General features: G+C 46.0%; 1 protein-coding gene across 1 annotated transcript in view; it reads right to left on the bottom strand.

Annotated features, from left to right (window-relative positions):
* The window catches only part of LOC133131326 (GDNF family receptor alpha-4-like), a 122,584-nt gene that overhangs the window by 20,064 nt on the left and 83,001 nt on the right, over window positions 1–19,519 (bottom strand). Inside the window, exons 2-3 of the mRNA XM_061246631.1 lie at window positions 1,146–1,424; window positions 277–357 (exon numbers count right to left, since the gene is read on the bottom strand). Coding sequence (XP_061102615.1) covers window positions 277–357; window positions 1,146–1,424 — 360 coding nt within the window. The remainder of the gene's footprint in view (window positions 1–276; window positions 358–1,145; window positions 1,425–19,519) is intronic.

Genomic DNA, 19,519 nt, shown 5'->3' on the forward strand with positions numbered 1-19,519 from the left:
TCAGTCATCAAATGTCATGAATAATTTATTCAATTTGAATGAATTAAGAATAATCCATTATTCATAATTAATCATAATAGTTGTATTTCAATGGAGTATTTGCATAATAATAATAATAATAATAATAATAATAATAATAATAATTATTATTATTATAATGATCATAATCATAATAATAAATCACAATAATAAAATCATATGAAAGTTCACCCACAGAGTGTATTTGATAATGAGTTGATGAGCATTAATAAAGGAGAGGGGAAGAGGAGGACTCACCCGCAGCGATGGATGCGAGGCGGACATAGTCGTAGCCCTTCTCCACCGCTTCATATGGGTAACTCTCCACCAGACTGAGCCCTGTGAACACACACAGCCAGAGCAAACTGAGCCCTGTGAATACACACACAGCCAGAGCCCTGTGACACACACACACAGCCAGAGCAAACTGAACCCTGTGAATACACACACAGCCAGAGCAAACTGAGCCCTGTGAAAACACACAGCCAGAGCAAACTAAGTCCTGTGAATACACACAACCAGAGCAAACTGAGCCCTGTGACACACACACAGCCAGAGCAAACTGAGCCCTGTGAATACACACACAACCAGTGCAAACTGAGCCCTGTGAATACAGACAGCCAGACCAAACTGAGCCCTGTGACACACACAGCCAGAGCAAACTGAGCCCTGTGAATACACACAACCAGAGCAAACTGAGCGCTGTGAATACACACAACCAGAGTAAACTGAGCCCTGTGAATACACCAACCAGAGCAAACTGAGCCCTGTGAACACTGACCGCCAGAGCAAACTGAGCCCTGTGAACACACACATACACACACCAAACTGACCCCTATGAATACAACAGGTAGGATGGTCTGTTGGGTACCTGCTATGCAGGCAATATGAAGTGATATTACAGTACACTAAACTTCACCAAAACCACTATTTTCACAGGCTGAATAATTCAGCTGCAAACACAAAAAGAGCAAGGAACATCTGGCTGGAAATGTAGTCATACAGTAGCACCTCTGTAATTATTGTTCTAAACACACCATTTACAGGTGAAATATCAGATAGATTTCAGAGTAATAACAACAGCAGTCTCCCTGCCCCCTGCTCTCTGATTGGTTGGCGGGCCTCACCGTGCAGCACTGATTGGTGCAGGCTCCAGTAGATGCTGAGGCAGTTTTTCTCCCTCTTCATGCCACGCTTGCACTGGCAGCCCTGCAGGGGGCTGGAGAGCAGGGCGCTCACAGCGTTCTCGCAGTGGCTCCGGGCGCTGGGGCCCAGCTTCATGCTCCCGTCTCCCGCCACACACTGCCGCAGCGTCCGCAGCCTGGGGCTGCAGGCCTCGTCGCTGGAGCAGGAGTCCCCCGCCAGCAGGCAGTCCTTCTCCCCGCACAGCGCCTCCCACAGGAGCCCTGTGGAACAGGCACCAGAAGAAACAAAATGGTGGTGAACAGGCCAGAGGGGAAACAAAATGGTGGTGACATAGGAAATTCAGGGTTCATTCAGCTGTTAGAAAAATAAGCATTCTTTGAGTATCTAATACGCCCACAAAACGTTTGCAAAGAGCAGTGACATAGGTTTTTGAATAGTTCCCAACCCTGCCCCCAGAGGTCAATTCCCCCTCCCCCTCCAGTTCTTTGTGTTAACATTTAGCAACATCATCCGATAATTATGAAAAAACACATCATGTCATGTTGGAAATTGTTTTACAAACCCTAAAGTACTTCTACCAAAATTGCAATTGTTTTATCAATATGGAACACAAATCAGAAGCTCCAGGATATGAAAAGTTCAAAAACACAAAAAGAAATGTATGCGTGTAGGCCTTTAAACTGTTCACTTTGACCTGAAAATACATAAATGGTGGGAGTTCTGCAAATGCAGTCTCAGGTCAGGATGAATTCAGCTGATAATTTTAACCTAAAAATAAAGTGTTAAAATTATTTGGACAAAAGGGTCAAATAAACAAAATAACATACAAATGATTGTTTTGAGTGCAGTGCCATTTTTTCACTCTCTTTCAGAAGTGTATTTTCACAAAATTGGGTAAAGGTGTTCTTGACTGATAATGCAGCAAACGTTTGTACAAGTGGGGCTGAGGCAGGTATATCTTCAATAGTACAATTACACTTTGATTACACCACAACTGCATGTAAATGATTACTTAACAGCACAAGAGCACCAGATATTAAATGTTAAATGTACTGTATTTATATAGCGCTTTTATCCAAAACACTTCACTATTAATGCTTCTCATTCACCCATTCACACGGTATTCTTCATGTGGAGTTTCAGCGAGTGATGCAATGATTGATAATCTTCACGGTCGACAACAAGCCAGACCCAACTTCCCACAATGCACTTTGGCCCAGTGATAAATTCTCAAGAGTCTAGCTGCAGTTGCCTTACATTTCCTTATGAATGACATTTTAATTTAATTTCGTACTGACATGGGGTAATTTGAAAAGTTCATGATCAAATATGGCTTCTATTTACCCCAGAAATAACTGGTTAATGCATATCTAATATCTGTGTCATCGAGGATTGAAATATTGAATAAATTCACTTGGCATCACCCTGGTGCCTCACCGGGAACATCCTCTGGTGATGAATCTAACACAAGCCTGCAGTGCAGGGTCCTGTTTGCATTCATATCAGACACAGTTAACAAACCCCATTTCCACACACCCCGTATGTGTGAGATTATGAAACCCTTCATTTGTAATGCACTGTATATCAAATTCCATGCGGTCAGACAGAGATTGCATTTTGTGATGCACTTAGCGCTCCATCTGAGCTGACAGCCAGACATGCAGGGAATCTTGCGACCTTTGTGTGCCTTTAATGGGATGTTATATGTCAGTAGAATGTTGGCGACGGGAACAGAGGCATGCTGGGACATTTACATTCTGGTCGGATGTCAGCTTAATCTGATCCAGACCACCTCCATATGCGACTCTAAACCGGCTTTGGACAAATCCAATCTTTCTGCCACTTCTTCTGCTTAGACCTTAAACGTCAAATGCGACACATAAGATTCGGGGAAGAATATGTCACACACAAAGACTTACAGTGTAAATGGAGAAATGTAAAAATAATGTGTTGTGCTCAAAAAAGAACTAAAAGAAAATTCTATGAAAAGTTGGTCAAATAAATTTTTCATGACTCCTGAAATGTAGGACAGAGAAGCGACACATTATTATAACCAAAGGGCAGATATTAAGAGATAATACACAAGATATATACAAAAAGGACCCAACAACTGCAAAACAAATAATTCTATGTGTCTTTTATTTGCACCTATGTGCATCTATGAGTCTCAATCAGAGGAAATGTTCCCAATGTGTTCATTCTTGTGTGTGAGACGCCTATAGAAGTTGACTTGACTCTGGTTCTTTGAATTCTAACAGGAGGTAAACTGATAAGAAAATCTAAATTATTTTAATCAATAATTAATTTGTTTTGAGCTGGCAGGAGGACAAAGGAGTTGTGCCCTGCTGTAAAATCCAGCTATACCAGCTTGATCATCTTAAAAATTGAGCTGGTCCTAAGAAGGTCTAGCTGGGTATGAGCTGGTCAACCAGCATGTCCAAGCTGATCATAAAGCAGGCCAGCCTGCTAGCCTGTGGGGTCCCATTGACCTTCACACAAGTAGCGTCATTATGAGGCCCCTATCATCATAACTCACATATGTCACCTGTATAAGGAGGCCCACTAGAACTGTCCTCCTCACTCAAGATACTGTCCCATTAGAATTTGGAGCCAGACCAGTAATATCTGTAAACTAGTTAAGGTCTGCACATTCTCTGAATAGGCATGGAAAACTAACAAATTACCACAGTGATGGTATTGTTATTATTATTTTTAATTACTGGAGGCTGGTTTTATTATTTGTTCTCAGATATTAAAAGAAACCAATCTTCTTGTTAGAGATTTGACATATCTTTCAGTAACTGCATACATGCACTGTAACTGATACACCTTATCATCATGGTTGAATCATTAATGCTTAATAAATTATTAATTGCACCTCCTTAAAGATAATATTGTTGCTGGAGCCTATCCCAGCATACATTGGGCGAAAGGCAGGAATACACCCTGGACAGGTCGCCAGTCCATCGCAGGGCACACACACCATTCACTCACACACTCATACCTACGGGCAATTTAGACTCTCCAATCAGCCTAACCTGCATGTCTTTGGACTGTGGGAGGAAACCGGAGTACCCGGAGGAAACCCACTCGAACACAGGGAGAACATGCAAACTCCGCACAGAGAAGCCCTGGCCGACCGGGATTTGAACCCAGGACCTCCTTGCTGTGAGGCGGCAGTGCTACCCACTGCACCATCCCTGCCACCCCACCAATCAATCAGTCAATCAATAAATAAATCAATAAATAAACCAATCAATAAGTCAATTAGTTAATCAATCAATCATGGTGTCAATTCTAACCAAATCCTTTGCACTTTTGATTTTCAAAACCTGCAGGTAGGAAAATGAAACCTAGTGAAAGAGAGAGAGAGATGTACTCCAACCTTTCCTGGGCTAGTTGCTACCCGTCCGTGTTACAATACACTAGACTCTCACATATAGTGCGTAAGGCAGTAGATTCTTTAAAGGGTCAGAAAATAAATGCAGGTTTTGAGGGAGAAAGAGAGAAAAAGTGCAAGGAAATGAGATAAAGTCCACAAAAAGAGAAACTTTTCCCTTTGTAAAAGCAGCCAGCACACCAGCCTGTACTCTGGTTAATGGGGTGATTAACCCAGCCTCAGAGATGGCTCTGATATACACAAGTGGTGCTCAGGAGATAATTAGCGGCTGGGAGCTGGCCGTTGATGCTGCAGATCAAAGAGCTGGAGTCAGGAGTCATTCACAGGGATTCATTGGCCCTGTCACTCAAATCATCGGCATTAAATATGTCTGTCTTTATCCAATTCACAGACATAATCATCTTATGCATAATTCATATGGAGCTCAAAGCCAGCTACTCAGCCCCTGCAGATACACACACACTTCACAACACACACACCACTGTATGCTGTTCAGTTGGGTCTGTCATTGGTCTTTGGAATGATGTCTGAGAACTTTAAAGCTCATAGTCCAAGCTAAGCAGCACAAAGAAGAAAGATATCATGCCCCAAAACATTCTGTTTCAATCTGGCGTTTCAGGATTCCGGATAAGCCTCAACTCTGTACACAAGTTACCCAGAATCTAGCACAGCTTCCATCAGTTGTTTTCCATCAGTCTTAAATCTCGGAGGTATCAGGGAGTATCATGTCTTTTGGGTCAAGTCTTACTTCACCCTCAAGGCACCCACACCAAGTTTCAAATCCCTTAAGTCAAGTGTTATCAAAATCTCAAAGCTGTGTGGTTGAGTGTCGAAACCTTATTACTTACAAAATTCAAAATTCACCGGACAAAGTCCAACACATGGTCAACAGGCACTTCTGAACAACTTCACAATCACAACAATGAATTCACAGATTCAGAGAATAAAAAAGCAGTCATACTTGGCTCCTACTAAACATTTCAAAAAGCTTTGTGAGGACATTACACTCATATTTGGTTTTAAGAGTGTTCCTTAGACAATCGTAGCCCATATGCTAGTTACGATTTCCATTGAATTCTGCTACAGAGACCTGCAATTCTACAGGAACTCAGCTTTAGCCTAAACATACCAAATGTCTACTTTCTATGCAGTGATCTATCTGCGCTGATAATTCTCTGCACTTACTGAGTCGAAGAGCAAACCATCCTTCCACATAATGGGCAGGTTCTCCATATTGTACTGAGGAAGCTGGGACAATTCTTATGCCGACAGATTCATGAGGAGAATCTGTGACAGCCAGAAGCTGACATCACACCGATACATGTTCCATGTTGCATACAAACATACAGCACTAGCCTCATCATTTAACATTTTTTCTGTTTAATTTTCTGTTTCTGTGCTTCAATTCCACCCCTTTTGGCAAATGGAAGCAGTAAAAATTATGAATGAGAGCTAGGGGTCAGGACTTTGCTTTGAACTATACAGCGTCTTACACTTTCGTAAGATTTATCACTGCCCGTTTTCAAATTTTATAGCACATGCTCCAAAGGATATCGTTCGACTTGAGCCAAGACCTGTCATTTTCTCATAAATTTGAAGGTCATCTTCAAATGCCGTTTCACTTTCTCATTTCCTATAATCACTAAATCATTAGAAACATGAGAGCAAGAAAGCAGATGGGGATTTCAATAATTTTCATAATTTTCTTGGAATGAATATATTTCATTAATGCTTTCCAAATATTTTTTCCAGCAGTAAGGAATGGAAATGACCAACTATTTGCATCAAACAAATTCTCATTATTCTTATACTTTGGGAAATAGTTATCTGGGAAAGTAATAGTTCTCTGTCTCCTGTTCCTCAGGAACAATGCATTCACAAAGTGCATGAATGATACACCTACAGCTGCACCATTTAGATCTAATTAAATATAAAACTTAATACAGACTCAAATCCCCAGCAATCAAAGTTTATCAATTCTTAATCTGAGATTCTGACAAAATTCTCTCAAGGCAGAGATAATTTATTTGATAATTAAATTGACAAACACAAAGCTAAAAGCACATTCATTTATTAAATCTCTCAAACAATACTTATACACACAATACTTATGAAACTCAAAGTGTGTCAGCACCATATAGCTACACAGAAGACTTTTCAGAGTTAAATCTGTAACTGATACACCTGTGTGTATAGGAGTGTGTGTAAGTGTGTATATGTGTCTGAGGAGTGTAGAAGTGTCTGAGTATATAGGAGTGTGTGTCTAAGTGTGTGTGTGTGTGTGTGAGTATGTGTGTATAGGAGTATGTATGAGTGTGTGAGTAGGAGTGCATGTATGAGTATCTGTGTGTATAGGAGTATGTGCATGTGTGAGTGTGTGTGTAGGAGTATGTGCGCCTGTGTGAGTGTGAGTGCGTAGGAGGGTGTGTATAAGTGTGTGAGTATGTGTGTATAGGAGTGTGTGTGAGTGTGTGAGTAGGAGTGCGTGGGTGAGTGTGTGTATATAGGAGTGTGTGTATAACTGTGTGTGTATAGGAATGTGTGTGTGTGGATGTTGTTGGGGCCAACGTAAGAACTTTTTGAAACAGGGAAACGCCTTTGTCCACGCCATTGATGACGCAATCAACGCCGCCTCCCACTGTAATTTAATGGAAATTTAGCCAATACAGTAACAGCCGGAAATACGCAACTGCTGGACCTCACAAAAGCCTCAGGCGCGAATTTCACGGCCTCTTTCTAACCTACGGCTATCCCATGCTGTTCGTTCCAAAAGAGACTCCCATCTAATTAATTTTAAGAACACTCCCTTTGTGTCTGAACCCTTGATCACGGTTCTATTCATTGGGCCTGCTAGTTCTGAAATTATACACATCAATACTTGCAAGGACCCGATATTTTATCGGAGATCGCACATACATTGTGCGGTTTTAATCAACTTTGGAGCTAGAAGACGACCGGCTTCTCTTCCTCCTCCAACCACGCGTGAGACGACGACGCCTTCCCCTGGTCAGGCCAGAGACGGATTTCCCTGGTCCCGCCAGAGACGCCCTTCCCCCGGGACAACGGTACCTGGACAGCGTTAATTCCCTGGAGCATCACAGATTCTCCAAGCAACAAACTTTGCCTGCTGACGACGGTCAGCTGTTTGAGACTGGTCGAATATCATCAGATATTCGCCCCCAAGTAAGGCTGCGCATCTGGGCATTAGTTTTGTTAATGTTATATACATTGTATCGTTAGATTAACTGTATGTAACTTTGTTAAATTGTTTTTCTCGTTTACAACTTCCACACGATCATCCAATTACATTGTTCTCTCTCTCTCTCTCTCCTCCGTACAAATAACCCTCCGGGCTTATAGTCAGTGGATTCTAAGTTTATAAATTAATTTAATCAAGCACCGCAAACTCGCGGAAACGCTTCCCAAAGCGCAAGTACTCTTGTTGCGGTGATTTCATTAATTTGTCTCCTGACCACCCAAATTTGAGCTAGGTGTACGCGCCATTACGCGCTAGAACCATAGGTCCACCATTATAAGGCCCTACCTACATTCTCCACCAATTCCTTCCCCCATCCTCTTCGCCCGCTACGTGTACTCACGTGCACGCGCTCTTTCCCTCTTCCTTTGTCTCCTTCCCTCGCTTTCTCGACGCGGGCATACGTGTACGCGCATTCCTTTGTCCTCCATCTTTCTTCCCACTTCAATGCGTTACTTTTCCGTCACGCCCTTCTTATTTAGCTGTGTTTATATGTTTCTTGTGTTCAATAAATACCCCTTTATTGTAACCGGTTGTCCGTCAATGTTTTTCCAACACTAAATCAAGCCAACTAGCTATTTAAGAACTACTTATAAGGCTACTTATAAAATTCGAACTCATATAAGTGGTTGTTGAATTCATAGTATTAATTCAACGGTATGACTGTTGAATGATTTATTAAATCATTACCATTGAGTTCGTTATTAATAACGTAGCTAAATTTAATAATTAAATGAGACTGATTACTAAATACGATTACCCTTCGGAACCTCCCCGTGTGAGGAGTAGAAAAGTTGGCTTGATTCATGTTTGAATAGCTTTGGGGTGCGACCAAGATTTTTGCGTTTTGTCTTGAACAACCATTTGACGCCACGGGGTGGCGCCAAACCCACATTTAGCCTACTAGGCCAAAGGCGCTTGTACGCAATTGTATTGTGGTGGTAGCTCTGTTCATTGCGACTTGACGTAGCTCCGACATCATCGCGAGACTAACGCAGCTTTATTCACCAAGTGACGATAATTATTTAGTAATTGACATATCGCTTAAATAAAGTTAACGGATTAATAATTAATGGTTATACGTTTTGATTAATTTATTAATCATTTCCCATTAAAACATTTAATAATAATAATAATTCTTTAATTTTAAGTGTTTTGCCAATTATTCATAATTTTAACTTTTTCATTTTTCAATTAGCCACTCATCCCTTTTTGATTATTAATCAAATTCTGATTTCAAATTCCACGTTGAATCAATTTGAATCGTTAATCATTCCAGGGTGTTGGTTAATTGTCACTGGTTTTCTTTTCCCGTTTTTGTTCTTTTAGAAGTACATACCATTTAAGATTCACCCGGCCTGCTGAGGTACTGGGCTGGTGTTGTTTATCAGTGCTGTTGCTGTGTTGGTATACACTGTTGGTAACCCGATAGCTGGTTTTGATTCTAAGTGCCTAACCCGGCCCTGTGAATTGATGTTGTGACTAGTCAGTGCTTCTGATTTGGACACGTTTCTGCTGTTGTTGCCAAGCTGGTGTTATCCTTAATCAGTCGTGATAATCAACCCACGTGCTAGCATTCCGGTGAAAGCTTTTGGTTGTGCAAACTACTGTAGCTAGCCAATACGCAGTAGTTTTGGTTGTCTTGTAAGGTGCTGCTGCAACGCACCACACCTCACGTGTTTCATTCAATTTAACATTTTGCACAATAAGTAACTAGAGTTCGAAATGAGCTTCCGTGCTCCACGTGCAGTGGCTATGGAAGATAGCCCACCACCTTTGGAGAACATTTCAATTTGTGAGTTTGTGGCTCAACTCATTCAACTGTCTCATGAAGACAAGGAGGAACTTGAGCAGCACACTGCTGAGGAGTGTGCGGCAGGAGTGGACAATTTGGTCCGGCTCATCCAAGACCCCTCTCGGAGTGTGCTCACTGTACAAGACACAGTTGGAAGGCTGTTTCTCTTGTACCATAGACAAACGAGTCTGGAGCTTGACACTCTGCATAAGGAGAATAAACTCCTACGCCAGAGAAATGATAAGCTTGACTCGGAGGTCGAGGAGCTGCGCCATGACCTAAAACTCACCACTGAAGCCTTAGAGGAATGTACTTCCAGGCTTACAGAGGGTGAGCAAAGCCAGAGTGCTACTGGGTCCATTGTCAAAAGACAGGTAAGTGGATTCTCCCGTACAGGGGTACCGGAGGGCCTTGCCTCCAAGCCTACTGGCTCTAGGGAGCTTGCTACATCAGAGGCTCCTCCTCGTTGGGCAGCTCCCCACCCGGAACTGGGAAACCTTGGGACTCGTGCAAAGCATAGGCCCAAACCTAAGCTAACTGCTACTAGCCCTCTTCCCACGGACTGTTCTGAGGCCGATTTGTATTCACTCTCTGAGGAAGAGACTGAAGGCTACATACCTGATCCACATTCTCTCTCTAAAGACCCTACTAGACCTGCACCAGTTTCTTCTCTTCGTGTGTCCATGGGTCGCTCCACAGAGCATCACCCACGCTCATCACGCTTTACGTCTCCTTCATCGCCCCCTAGAGGGGACAGAAGGAATATAGGGCTGCCTCGCCTATCTCGTCTCTCTTGTCAAGAGCACAGGACCCGCTTTGCAACCTCATCTCCACGCCGTGTTTCTGCTTCACCACCTTGGAGGAAGGCAGAAATGCCGTATCGTGATTCTGATTCCCCGCATGGTAGGGAATCAAAGTTATCCTATCGGGAACCTCGTAGGGAGTACTCACCATCGCCCCCTAGGCGTAGGGTGCATGGTTCTCGCTCCCAAACCCTAACCACTCAGCGGGAAGAAGAGTCCAGCCACTCTGATAGCGATCACGGAACTACTTACCGACCCCGCCAAACCACTCGTTTCACTGGCGGTCCCCGCTTGAAACAGCTGGATGCACTAGCCAAAGACATCGAGAGATTTGACCCAGAAAAGAAGGATCACAATGTTGAGGACTACCTCAGAGAAATCGCACATAGTCTCTCCGACTTACCTGGTGCGACGCAGAGAGAGAAGATTAAGCTGATCTGGAAGACTACTTCCAGATCAATCCATGCTTTCATAGAGTCCCAGCCTTCCTCAACCCGTGATAGTTATTCTCGACTCTGCAGAGCTCTGATGGAGGAGTATTCTCCATTTGCTGATGAAACATCGGCAACTATCTCCGCCATACAAATCAAGCATCGTCGCAACGAACACCCAAGGGAATTCTATAACAGGTTGCGACATGCATTCTTTCAGGGAAGGAATGCGCCAGGTCTTGTGGAAGACCGGGCCTTCAAGTCCCTCTTCCTGCATAACTTACATCCCTGTGTGCGGACCCATGTCACGCTTATGACGCGGCAGGATGATCCGTCGATGCGCGACATCAAAAAAATGGCACAGATGGCATGGGAAACAGTGGTCCGCTCGAATGACAAAAGGGAAGAGGACCAAAGGGTCCTCATAGTTCAGGCCCCCACAAAGGTTTCATTGGAACTGGAGGGATCTGAAGTTCCTGCTCCAAAACCCTCTCACTCCCGTGTCCAGCAAAACCGGCCTTCACATCGCGACAGCGCAACAAGGGGATGGAAGGACAGGCAGTCGAAGAGGGGTGGTGATCGTCAGCCGATGGATGCCCAAGGAGAAAGGAATGACTACCAGTCGACCTACATGGGTAGGGACAGAGAACAGAGGGGATACAAGGGTCGTGATTCCCGCCGAAACGAACAATATAGAAAACAGGAGGGTGGGGCAGGTCCTCAAGCTCCTGTCCAGTGGAAGTCAGAGCTGGCTTCTATAAAGGACACTTTGGCCGCCCTATCAAAGGGTATGGCGGCCCTCTCTAAAGTCCCACCAAAGGATGCTGAAAAGCGTTCGGGCAAAGGTGGTGATGGTCCTCCTAGAGAATGACTAGTCCGGGAGCCTTCCTCCACACCGGCGAGAGTCTATCTCATTGGGTGGGGTAAGGAACCCCTAGGTGATGCTGTTCGTTCACCAATTAATGAACAGCCTCATAGAACCCCACCGATCACCCTAACTTACCCATTTTTGCAGTTCCTAGGCGACCTCATCCAGAAAGGGAACGCCAAGCGTCTTTATACTACAGTCCTGATTGAAAACGGACTGCACCTTGACGCTTTATTGGACACTGGATCCGAAGTTAGCCTGATGTGCGCAGACACCTTTGCAGAGGTCACCCAAATGACCCTGTCCACTGGGAGACGCCTTCGGATAGAGGCCTGTGACATCAACATCACCAGCTATACCCAAGACCAGGCTCCAATCACTCAGAAAGCCTGGCTGGAATTCACCTTCCAGGAGATGAAAATTGTACACCCCGTGTACATCTCCAAGGTTAACATGGAACGGATGTTAATTGGCCAGGACCTGTTGGACAGACTGGCCCCCCTGATTGACTGTCATCGCGGACAGCTATGGGCGCAAGTCATGCCGAAGCCCATCAATATGGAGACCACTGGACACACGTCATGTGACAGAGTGGCGGTCGAGGAACCACCTAGTGACTCCCTCGCTCCCACAAATCTATGTGCGCAGTTAGCCCCCTCGCTCCAGACACAAGGCCAAGCGCCCCCTAACCAAGACACCCTGAATAGAGCCGGGAACCGTTGGCCACCTGCTCAAGTTCTGAATGGTCATGAAACCTTCCTCTGTGCCTTAAATAACTCAGAGTCAACACTGTACAGTCCTCTGGTTACCGGTGGCATCCGAGTGGGTGAAACAGCCATACCGGATGCACTTGTAGCTTTGTGGTCAGAGAAATCTGCCATAAGGCAGGAGCTGTATGATGCAATCTGTCAGAACGACCCCTTTGTGCAAAAGAGCCATCGGTTATTATCAGCGGGGTCTCCCCAGACCTCCATGGTAGCTGTTGGTGTTTGCACACTCTCCTTACAGATTGGAAAGAAGGAGTTCAGGCACTACATGAGCGTAGTGCCGAAGTTGTCCCATTCTGTTTACATAGGAGCCGACATCTTGGTCCGGCTCGGGGCCCAGATTGATAGGATCAATCAGGTGCTGTGGTCTCAGGCAAACATAGAGAGGAGACCACTGACGGGCACACCTGAGAATATGCGCTCAGGCCAGACCATCCCTCAGGCATGTCAAATCGCAAGCGAATTTGACGTAGCCGTTCCCGCCAGAACAGCTGGTGTACCTGTCCGCCTCATGGTTTTAAAGGGACAGGAACCACAGTGCTCCCAAGCCTTCTTTCAACCAGGACCACACTTCTTTCAGCTGAATTTAACGGTCTGCGGCACACCCCTGCTCGAACTGAACAATCGTTCAGCTTACTTGTTAGTGCAAAATCTGACTAACCACGTCACTCAGATAACAGCCCGAGAGCCTCTGGGCTATCTAATTGACTGTGCATTTCATGATTTTGAGTTGACCATTCCGGTGATTGGTGAGTTGCCAGACTCCCTGATCGGGGACGAAAATGATGCGCAAGTGTACTTCACGCACCCCACTCGGATGATTTCCATTAGTCCTCGGGGAACTATACACACAAGCGCCATCTGTCGCATCGACCTAAGTGGAACCAATGAGATGGTGGTACATGCCATTGTCTCTGATCATAGCTCAGCCTTGAGCAATGATGCCTACCCTCCTTCACAAGAAGAACCATACTCTGGTTTTGAGGCTGAAGCTCAGCAGCAGCTTGATAAAGCTGATGCACTGGAGACAGATACCCAAAGGCAAGAGCTCAAAACACTTTTCTATGAGTTCCGAGACATATTCTCCAGGGACTCTTATGACTGTGGTATCACAGATATGCACACCGTCCGCATACCCACCGATCCCGGCGCACAACCAACATTTGTACGACAGTACAAGATCCCTCTAGCAGCCTTTGAGTCCATTCAAGAAATTCTGGACTCGCTGTTGGAAAAGAAAGTCATCCGGGAATGTAACTCAACATACAATTCCCCATTGTGGCCGGTGTTGAAACCATCAGGTAAGTGGCGTCTCACTATTGATTACCGGCAGCTGAACAAGCAGGTTCCGCTCTCCCGCTGGCCAATGATCCATTTGGACCAAGAACTAGCAAAGGTCACCAATGCGAAGTACTTTTCCACAGTGGATGTGTCAAACGGCTTCTGGACCATGAAAGTGGATCCAGTGGACCAGTACAAACTGGCTTTCTCGTTTGGCAATCGACAATTCACGTGGAACCGGTGTCCCTTTGGCTATTCCAACTCCCCGGCGGAGTTTAACATTTTCCTACATAAGGCCATGAGCGATGCGGTTGCGCGCGGTAATCTAATTTATGTTGACGATATCCTGATGCGTAGTCAGACATGGGATGCCCATCTAGCGGAGATCCGTCACGTGCTCAATCAACTCTCCGGTGCGGGCGCCAAACTGTCCCTGACAAAGGGTCAGTGGTGCCGATCCAAGGTGGAGTACGTCGGACTCCTGGTTGGAGCCAATGGTGTGGAACCACAGTCCAGCAGGGCTCAAGCCATTCAGGACATCAAGTCACCAACCAATGTGTCGGAACTGCGGAGCTTCCTGGGGATCTGTAATTATTCTCGACAGTTCATCGAGGACTATGCAGAGATTTCCAGGCCCCTGACTCAATTGCTCCAGAAGGACAGAGACTTTCTGTGGGAAACAGCCCAAGAAAGTGCTGTCAAGGAGATGAAACACAGGCTCTGCACTGCACCATGTCTTGCCTACCCAGATAAGGACAAGGAGTTCTATCTTGAGGCAAGCTTCTCAGAGCACTGTCTCAGTGCGGCTTTGTCACAACAGTATGACCAAGACAGGCGTGTGGTCGCATATGCCAGTAGGTCATTGACCAGTGTTGAGCTGAAGTTCTCGGACTGCGAAAAAGCCCTACTCGCTACGGTGTGGTCAGTAGAGCACTTCCGGAGCTACATCGGAGGGCAGAAAATTATCATTGAGACCTGCCACCAACCTGTGTCATTCCTAAATAGTCAGCGACTCAGAGAAGGCCGAGTCTCCAACAGTCGCATCGCAACCTGGATGATGGCTCTGCAAGGCTATGAGGTTGAGGTGAGGTATGCTCAGAACCACAAAATGGCCCTGGGCCAAGGGTTGGCGGAATGCCAACATTGCATTGGTGAGGGTGAACCTCACGAACTCCCCATGATGACAACAACTGCAACACTGCCATCGAACCATCACTATTTTGATGAGAATGTTTGTCGCGGTCTTCCAAAAGTCTATGTGGACGGGTGCTCATTCCATCATGAGGGCCAAGTCCAAGCCGGTGTAGGTATAGTTTGGGCAAACTACTCTGTCGATGAACCCCAACAGTATCACCTTGGACCCAAGACTAGCCAGTATGCGGAGATAGCCGGTGTGCTTATCGTCCTACAACAGGCAGCTCGGGCTAACATTCCAGAGTTAGTTATCTGTTCAGACTCAAACTACGCCCGGTACAGTTTTGTCTCTCACTTCCCAGTGTGGAAACAGAATGGTATGAACAATGCCAGAGGAAAGGCCGTGAAGCACTCAGAACTTTTCTTGGCTGGTGACAAACTTGTCAGTGATCGTGGCATGAGGGTATACTGGAAAAAGGTCAAGGGGCACTCTCAAGTCGCAGGCCCGGACAAGGATGGCAACGATGAAGCAGATCGGTTAGCCAAATCCGGCGCGTTAGATGGTAGCCCTTGGCAGTTCCAAGAAGAATGGCTCCCAGCAGTGGACACCTGCTCAGTGAACGCAATCACTCGTAGACAGGCTTGGAATGGTCAAGACCAACCAGACGACAGTCACCAAACAGTGTGTTTGGGTAGGAAGCCCGGCGACGCCGACCTGGTCACCATGCAAAAACAGGATCCAGTGATCAAGGCCATTTACCGGTTCGTGTCGGATCCTCTGAAAAACCCCATCTCAGCAGAATCGCTGGAACAATCCGGTGATCTGAGGACATTGTACAATCTCAGAAAACATCTGAAGATTGAAAAAGGGTTGTTGGTGTACACCCCAAATGATCAGAAACCTCCTCGATGGGTCGTTCCAGCTGAGCATAGGGGTGTGATGATCGTTCATGCTCATGACGCACCCTGTGGGGGTCATAGAGGCTCCAAGGCCACCTATAAAACGCTCCGACAGGTGGTGTACTGGCCATTCATGGCTAAGGACATAACAGAATATGTCAGTGGTTGTCTAGTCTGTTGCCAGTTCCAGCCATCACAACCCCTACACCGAGCTCCTCTACAGAAGAGGGGAATCGCGTTTCCCTGGTCGAACCTCCAAATAGACTGGATCGGCCCCGTTCCAAAATCCTCGAGAGGTAACAAGTACCTCCTCACGGTAACTTGTGCCTTTACCAAATGGGTTGAGTCTCTCCCTGCCCCTAATGACACGGCTGAAACCACAGCCATCTTGCTGGTCAACCACGTCTTCAGCCGTTGGGGCCTTCCTTTGTCTATCGACTCAGATCGGGGCACTCACTTCACAGCTACGGTAATGACTTCATTGTGGGAAATGCTGGGTGTCGAGGCAAAGTTCCACATTGCCTACCACCCTCAGTCATCCGGACAGGTTGAGCGAGCCAACCGTACCATCGTTGGCATGCTGAGGAAATACGTGAAGGCTAATGGCAAAGATTGGGACGTGAAACTCCCTTTGGTGCTGATGGCCATCAGATCAACTCCTCACCGCTCTACCGGAGTTACCCCGTTTGAGATGATGACAGGGAGAGAGATGACTCTTCCCTTACACCTCCTCTACAGGCCTGAGGATGTGAGTGTGGCTGCAGCATATGCTACCCACCAATATGTAGCAGACCTGCAAGCACACCTCAGGGCCACCTTTGCCTGGGCTCAGGGAAACCTCGAGGCCAGTGCTAAAGGACAGAAGGCCTTTTATGACAAAAGGGCGACCGAGAGTGAATATCAGGTTGGGGACAAGGTACTGTATTTCAACTTTACCAAACCCATCGGTACGCCTAAAAAGTTTCTCCCAAACTGGTCTGGCCCTCATGAGATTGTGGGAAAGCTGTCACCGGTCGCTTACCGCATCAGGATCTCAAAGCCAAACCAAACCCCGGTGTATAAGTGGGTCCATGTTAACCAGATTAGGCCATATAACCCTTCAACCGTCCAAGGGGGGTCTCATGACTAACTGGTAGATAGGCTCCCTCACCACTAATGTAGCATGCTACTTACCCCTCATATACCTTCCGTTCCTGGGCATTAATCCACTTCAACCTATATCCATTCCAAAATGCACCTTGAGTGGATCCTTGTGATGTTCCTGGTCCTTCGGACAGCACAGTCCGACGAGGTGGTGGAACCGGGACCTCCTACTGGCATCGTTCTCCAGGATGCTCCTGGACTTCTTCTAGTAAATTGCCACCTCTACACCCAAAGGGTCTATGTCCGCCTTGACCCTCAGGACGTCTACCAGAAACACATGGATGCGCCCAAGGACCTCCCCTCCGATGGGAGGTATCTGAACAGCCAAACCCAAACAACCCTGGAACATGCTCGCCTGACTACTGTCCACATCTTGGAACAATTGCAGAAGTTCCTAGTAACTGAAGAAGAACTGGGGGGGACAAAGCGTCAGAAGCGATTCCTAGGGGGGTTGTTAACTGCAGTTTCTGCGATTGGGTCGTTGTTTTCAGTTGGTCTCTCTGCTGCTAACTCTGTTAGTTTGAGCACAATAAAAAGGCAGGTAAACGACCTGAAGCAGGAGATGCCAGAGATACAGCAGAAACTGTTTGTCCAACAGCAGCAGTTGCAGGGTGTTGGTAGGACTTTACAAGGTACCATACTTACAGTCAACAGGCATTCAACACTTTTGAATAGTACTGTCTATGCCCTCAGCAAGCTGTCCCATATTGTAGAGACCGAAACCTCTGTGGTGCGTATGATCAGGGATCTTATGTCCGACCTCCTAAGGGAAGTCAGCTCCTCAGTGAATAGCCTGAGTGGAGGAACTATCCCTTCATACCTCGTACCCCTCAGTATGGTTGAAAGTATTGTACCGTCTGCTACCACCACCACAGTTCAAACTTCACAGGTTCATTTGGCCTATAGCCTGGGTAGTGCCATCCCTATATACGTCAATCCAGCAAAACTAGAGATAGGATTCATCCTTAATCTACCTATTATAGAAAAGCAACATATATATCGCCTTAAGTCTGCCCTCAATGTAGGCTTCTGGCAGGATGACATACATGTACATATCAAAACACCACCCATGCTAGCCTATCATGAAGATAGCCCGACACTCTACCTTATCCCTAACCTAGACATGTGTACTCTCACAAAAGACATTCACTGGGTATGTCCTAGCAACCCATTCATTAGGGATACCACTGAACGCTTATGTGGCCTTAGAGTCGGTGCGTCTTCAGAAAAATGCAGGGCTAGCATGACTATAAAGGATGATGTCGAGGAAACCCGCATAGAGAGAGTTGGGGCTCGGTGGCTTGTGAACACCCCTAAGCAGGAGATCACAATGTCCTACGACCGCCACGATACAGCCACAAGGATGAAGCTCCCTAACCAAACCATCTTTATCACAGTCCCCCAAGGGACTACAGTCCATATTGAGGACACTGTCCTACACTACCTCAATCCTGAGAGATATGAGACAGAAATAGAGATGGTAGATGCCTTTCGAGGCTACACACTCGATCTTGGTGACACCCTTCGACAGCAACTCCTGTCTGAAGGGACCAAAACGGTCCAATTCAGTCTGGATCAGTCTGGACTCCAAACTACTCTCCTCAGTCCAATAGTCAGAAGGTCATCTGATCCCTGGGGTACTATTAGCGGAGTCGCGTTTGGACTTCTCCTGGGTGGCTGGATCGTTACTGCGGGTGTGGTACTAATTCTCTCTAGACACATTCAAACCTTACACACTAAAATTGACTCCCTCACCAGAATCCCTGACCGATTTAAACGCAAGCCCTGTGGTGTTCTTCCTCTTTCACCCAGGACTGCAGGAGACTGTGTTGAGTGATAGGGACAATGACCCCCTATGCACTCCACCCAGCCCTAGAACTGCATGCCCTTGTGTACTAACACATATAATCTCAGGGAATATGTAACCAACGGTCAACAGTGTATTTTGATATGTACCTTTGTTTTGTTTCTTTGCCTACTATAGCCTACATAACCTACCTCAATTGCCCAGATGTTAGCAGTCTGTAATCTTTGCCCAGATGTTGCAAGCCTGTCATGTACTGTGAATGGACTTTTGACCCACTTTGTGTCCTCAGGACTGATTTGAGCTCGTCCTAAGGCCAAGGGGGGATGTTGGGGCCAACGTAAGAACTTTTTGAAACAGGGAAACGCCTTTGTCCACGCCATTGATGACGCAATCAACGCCGCCTCCCACTGTAATTTAATGGAAATTTAGCCAATACAGTAACAGCCGGAAATACGCAACTGCTGGACCTCACAAAAGCCTCAGGCGCGAATTTCACGGCCTCTTTCTAACCTACGGCTATCCCATGCTGTTCGTTCCAAAAGAGACTCCCATCTAATTAATTTTAAGAACACTCCCTTTGTGTCTGAACCCTTGATCACGGTTCTATTCATTGGGCCTGCTAGTTCTGAAATTATACACATCAATACTTGCAAGGACCCGATATTTTATCGGAGATCGCACATACATTGTGCGGTTTTAATCAACTTTGGAGCTAGAAGACGACCGGCTTCTCTTCCTCCTCCAACCACGCGTGAGACGACGACGCCTTC

The sequence above is a fragment of the Conger conger genome, chromosome 6, assembly GCF_963514075.1.
Source record: "Conger conger chromosome 6, fConCon1.1, whole genome shotgun sequence".
Lineage (NCBI taxonomy): Eukaryota > Metazoa > Chordata > Actinopteri > Anguilliformes > Congridae > Conger > Conger conger.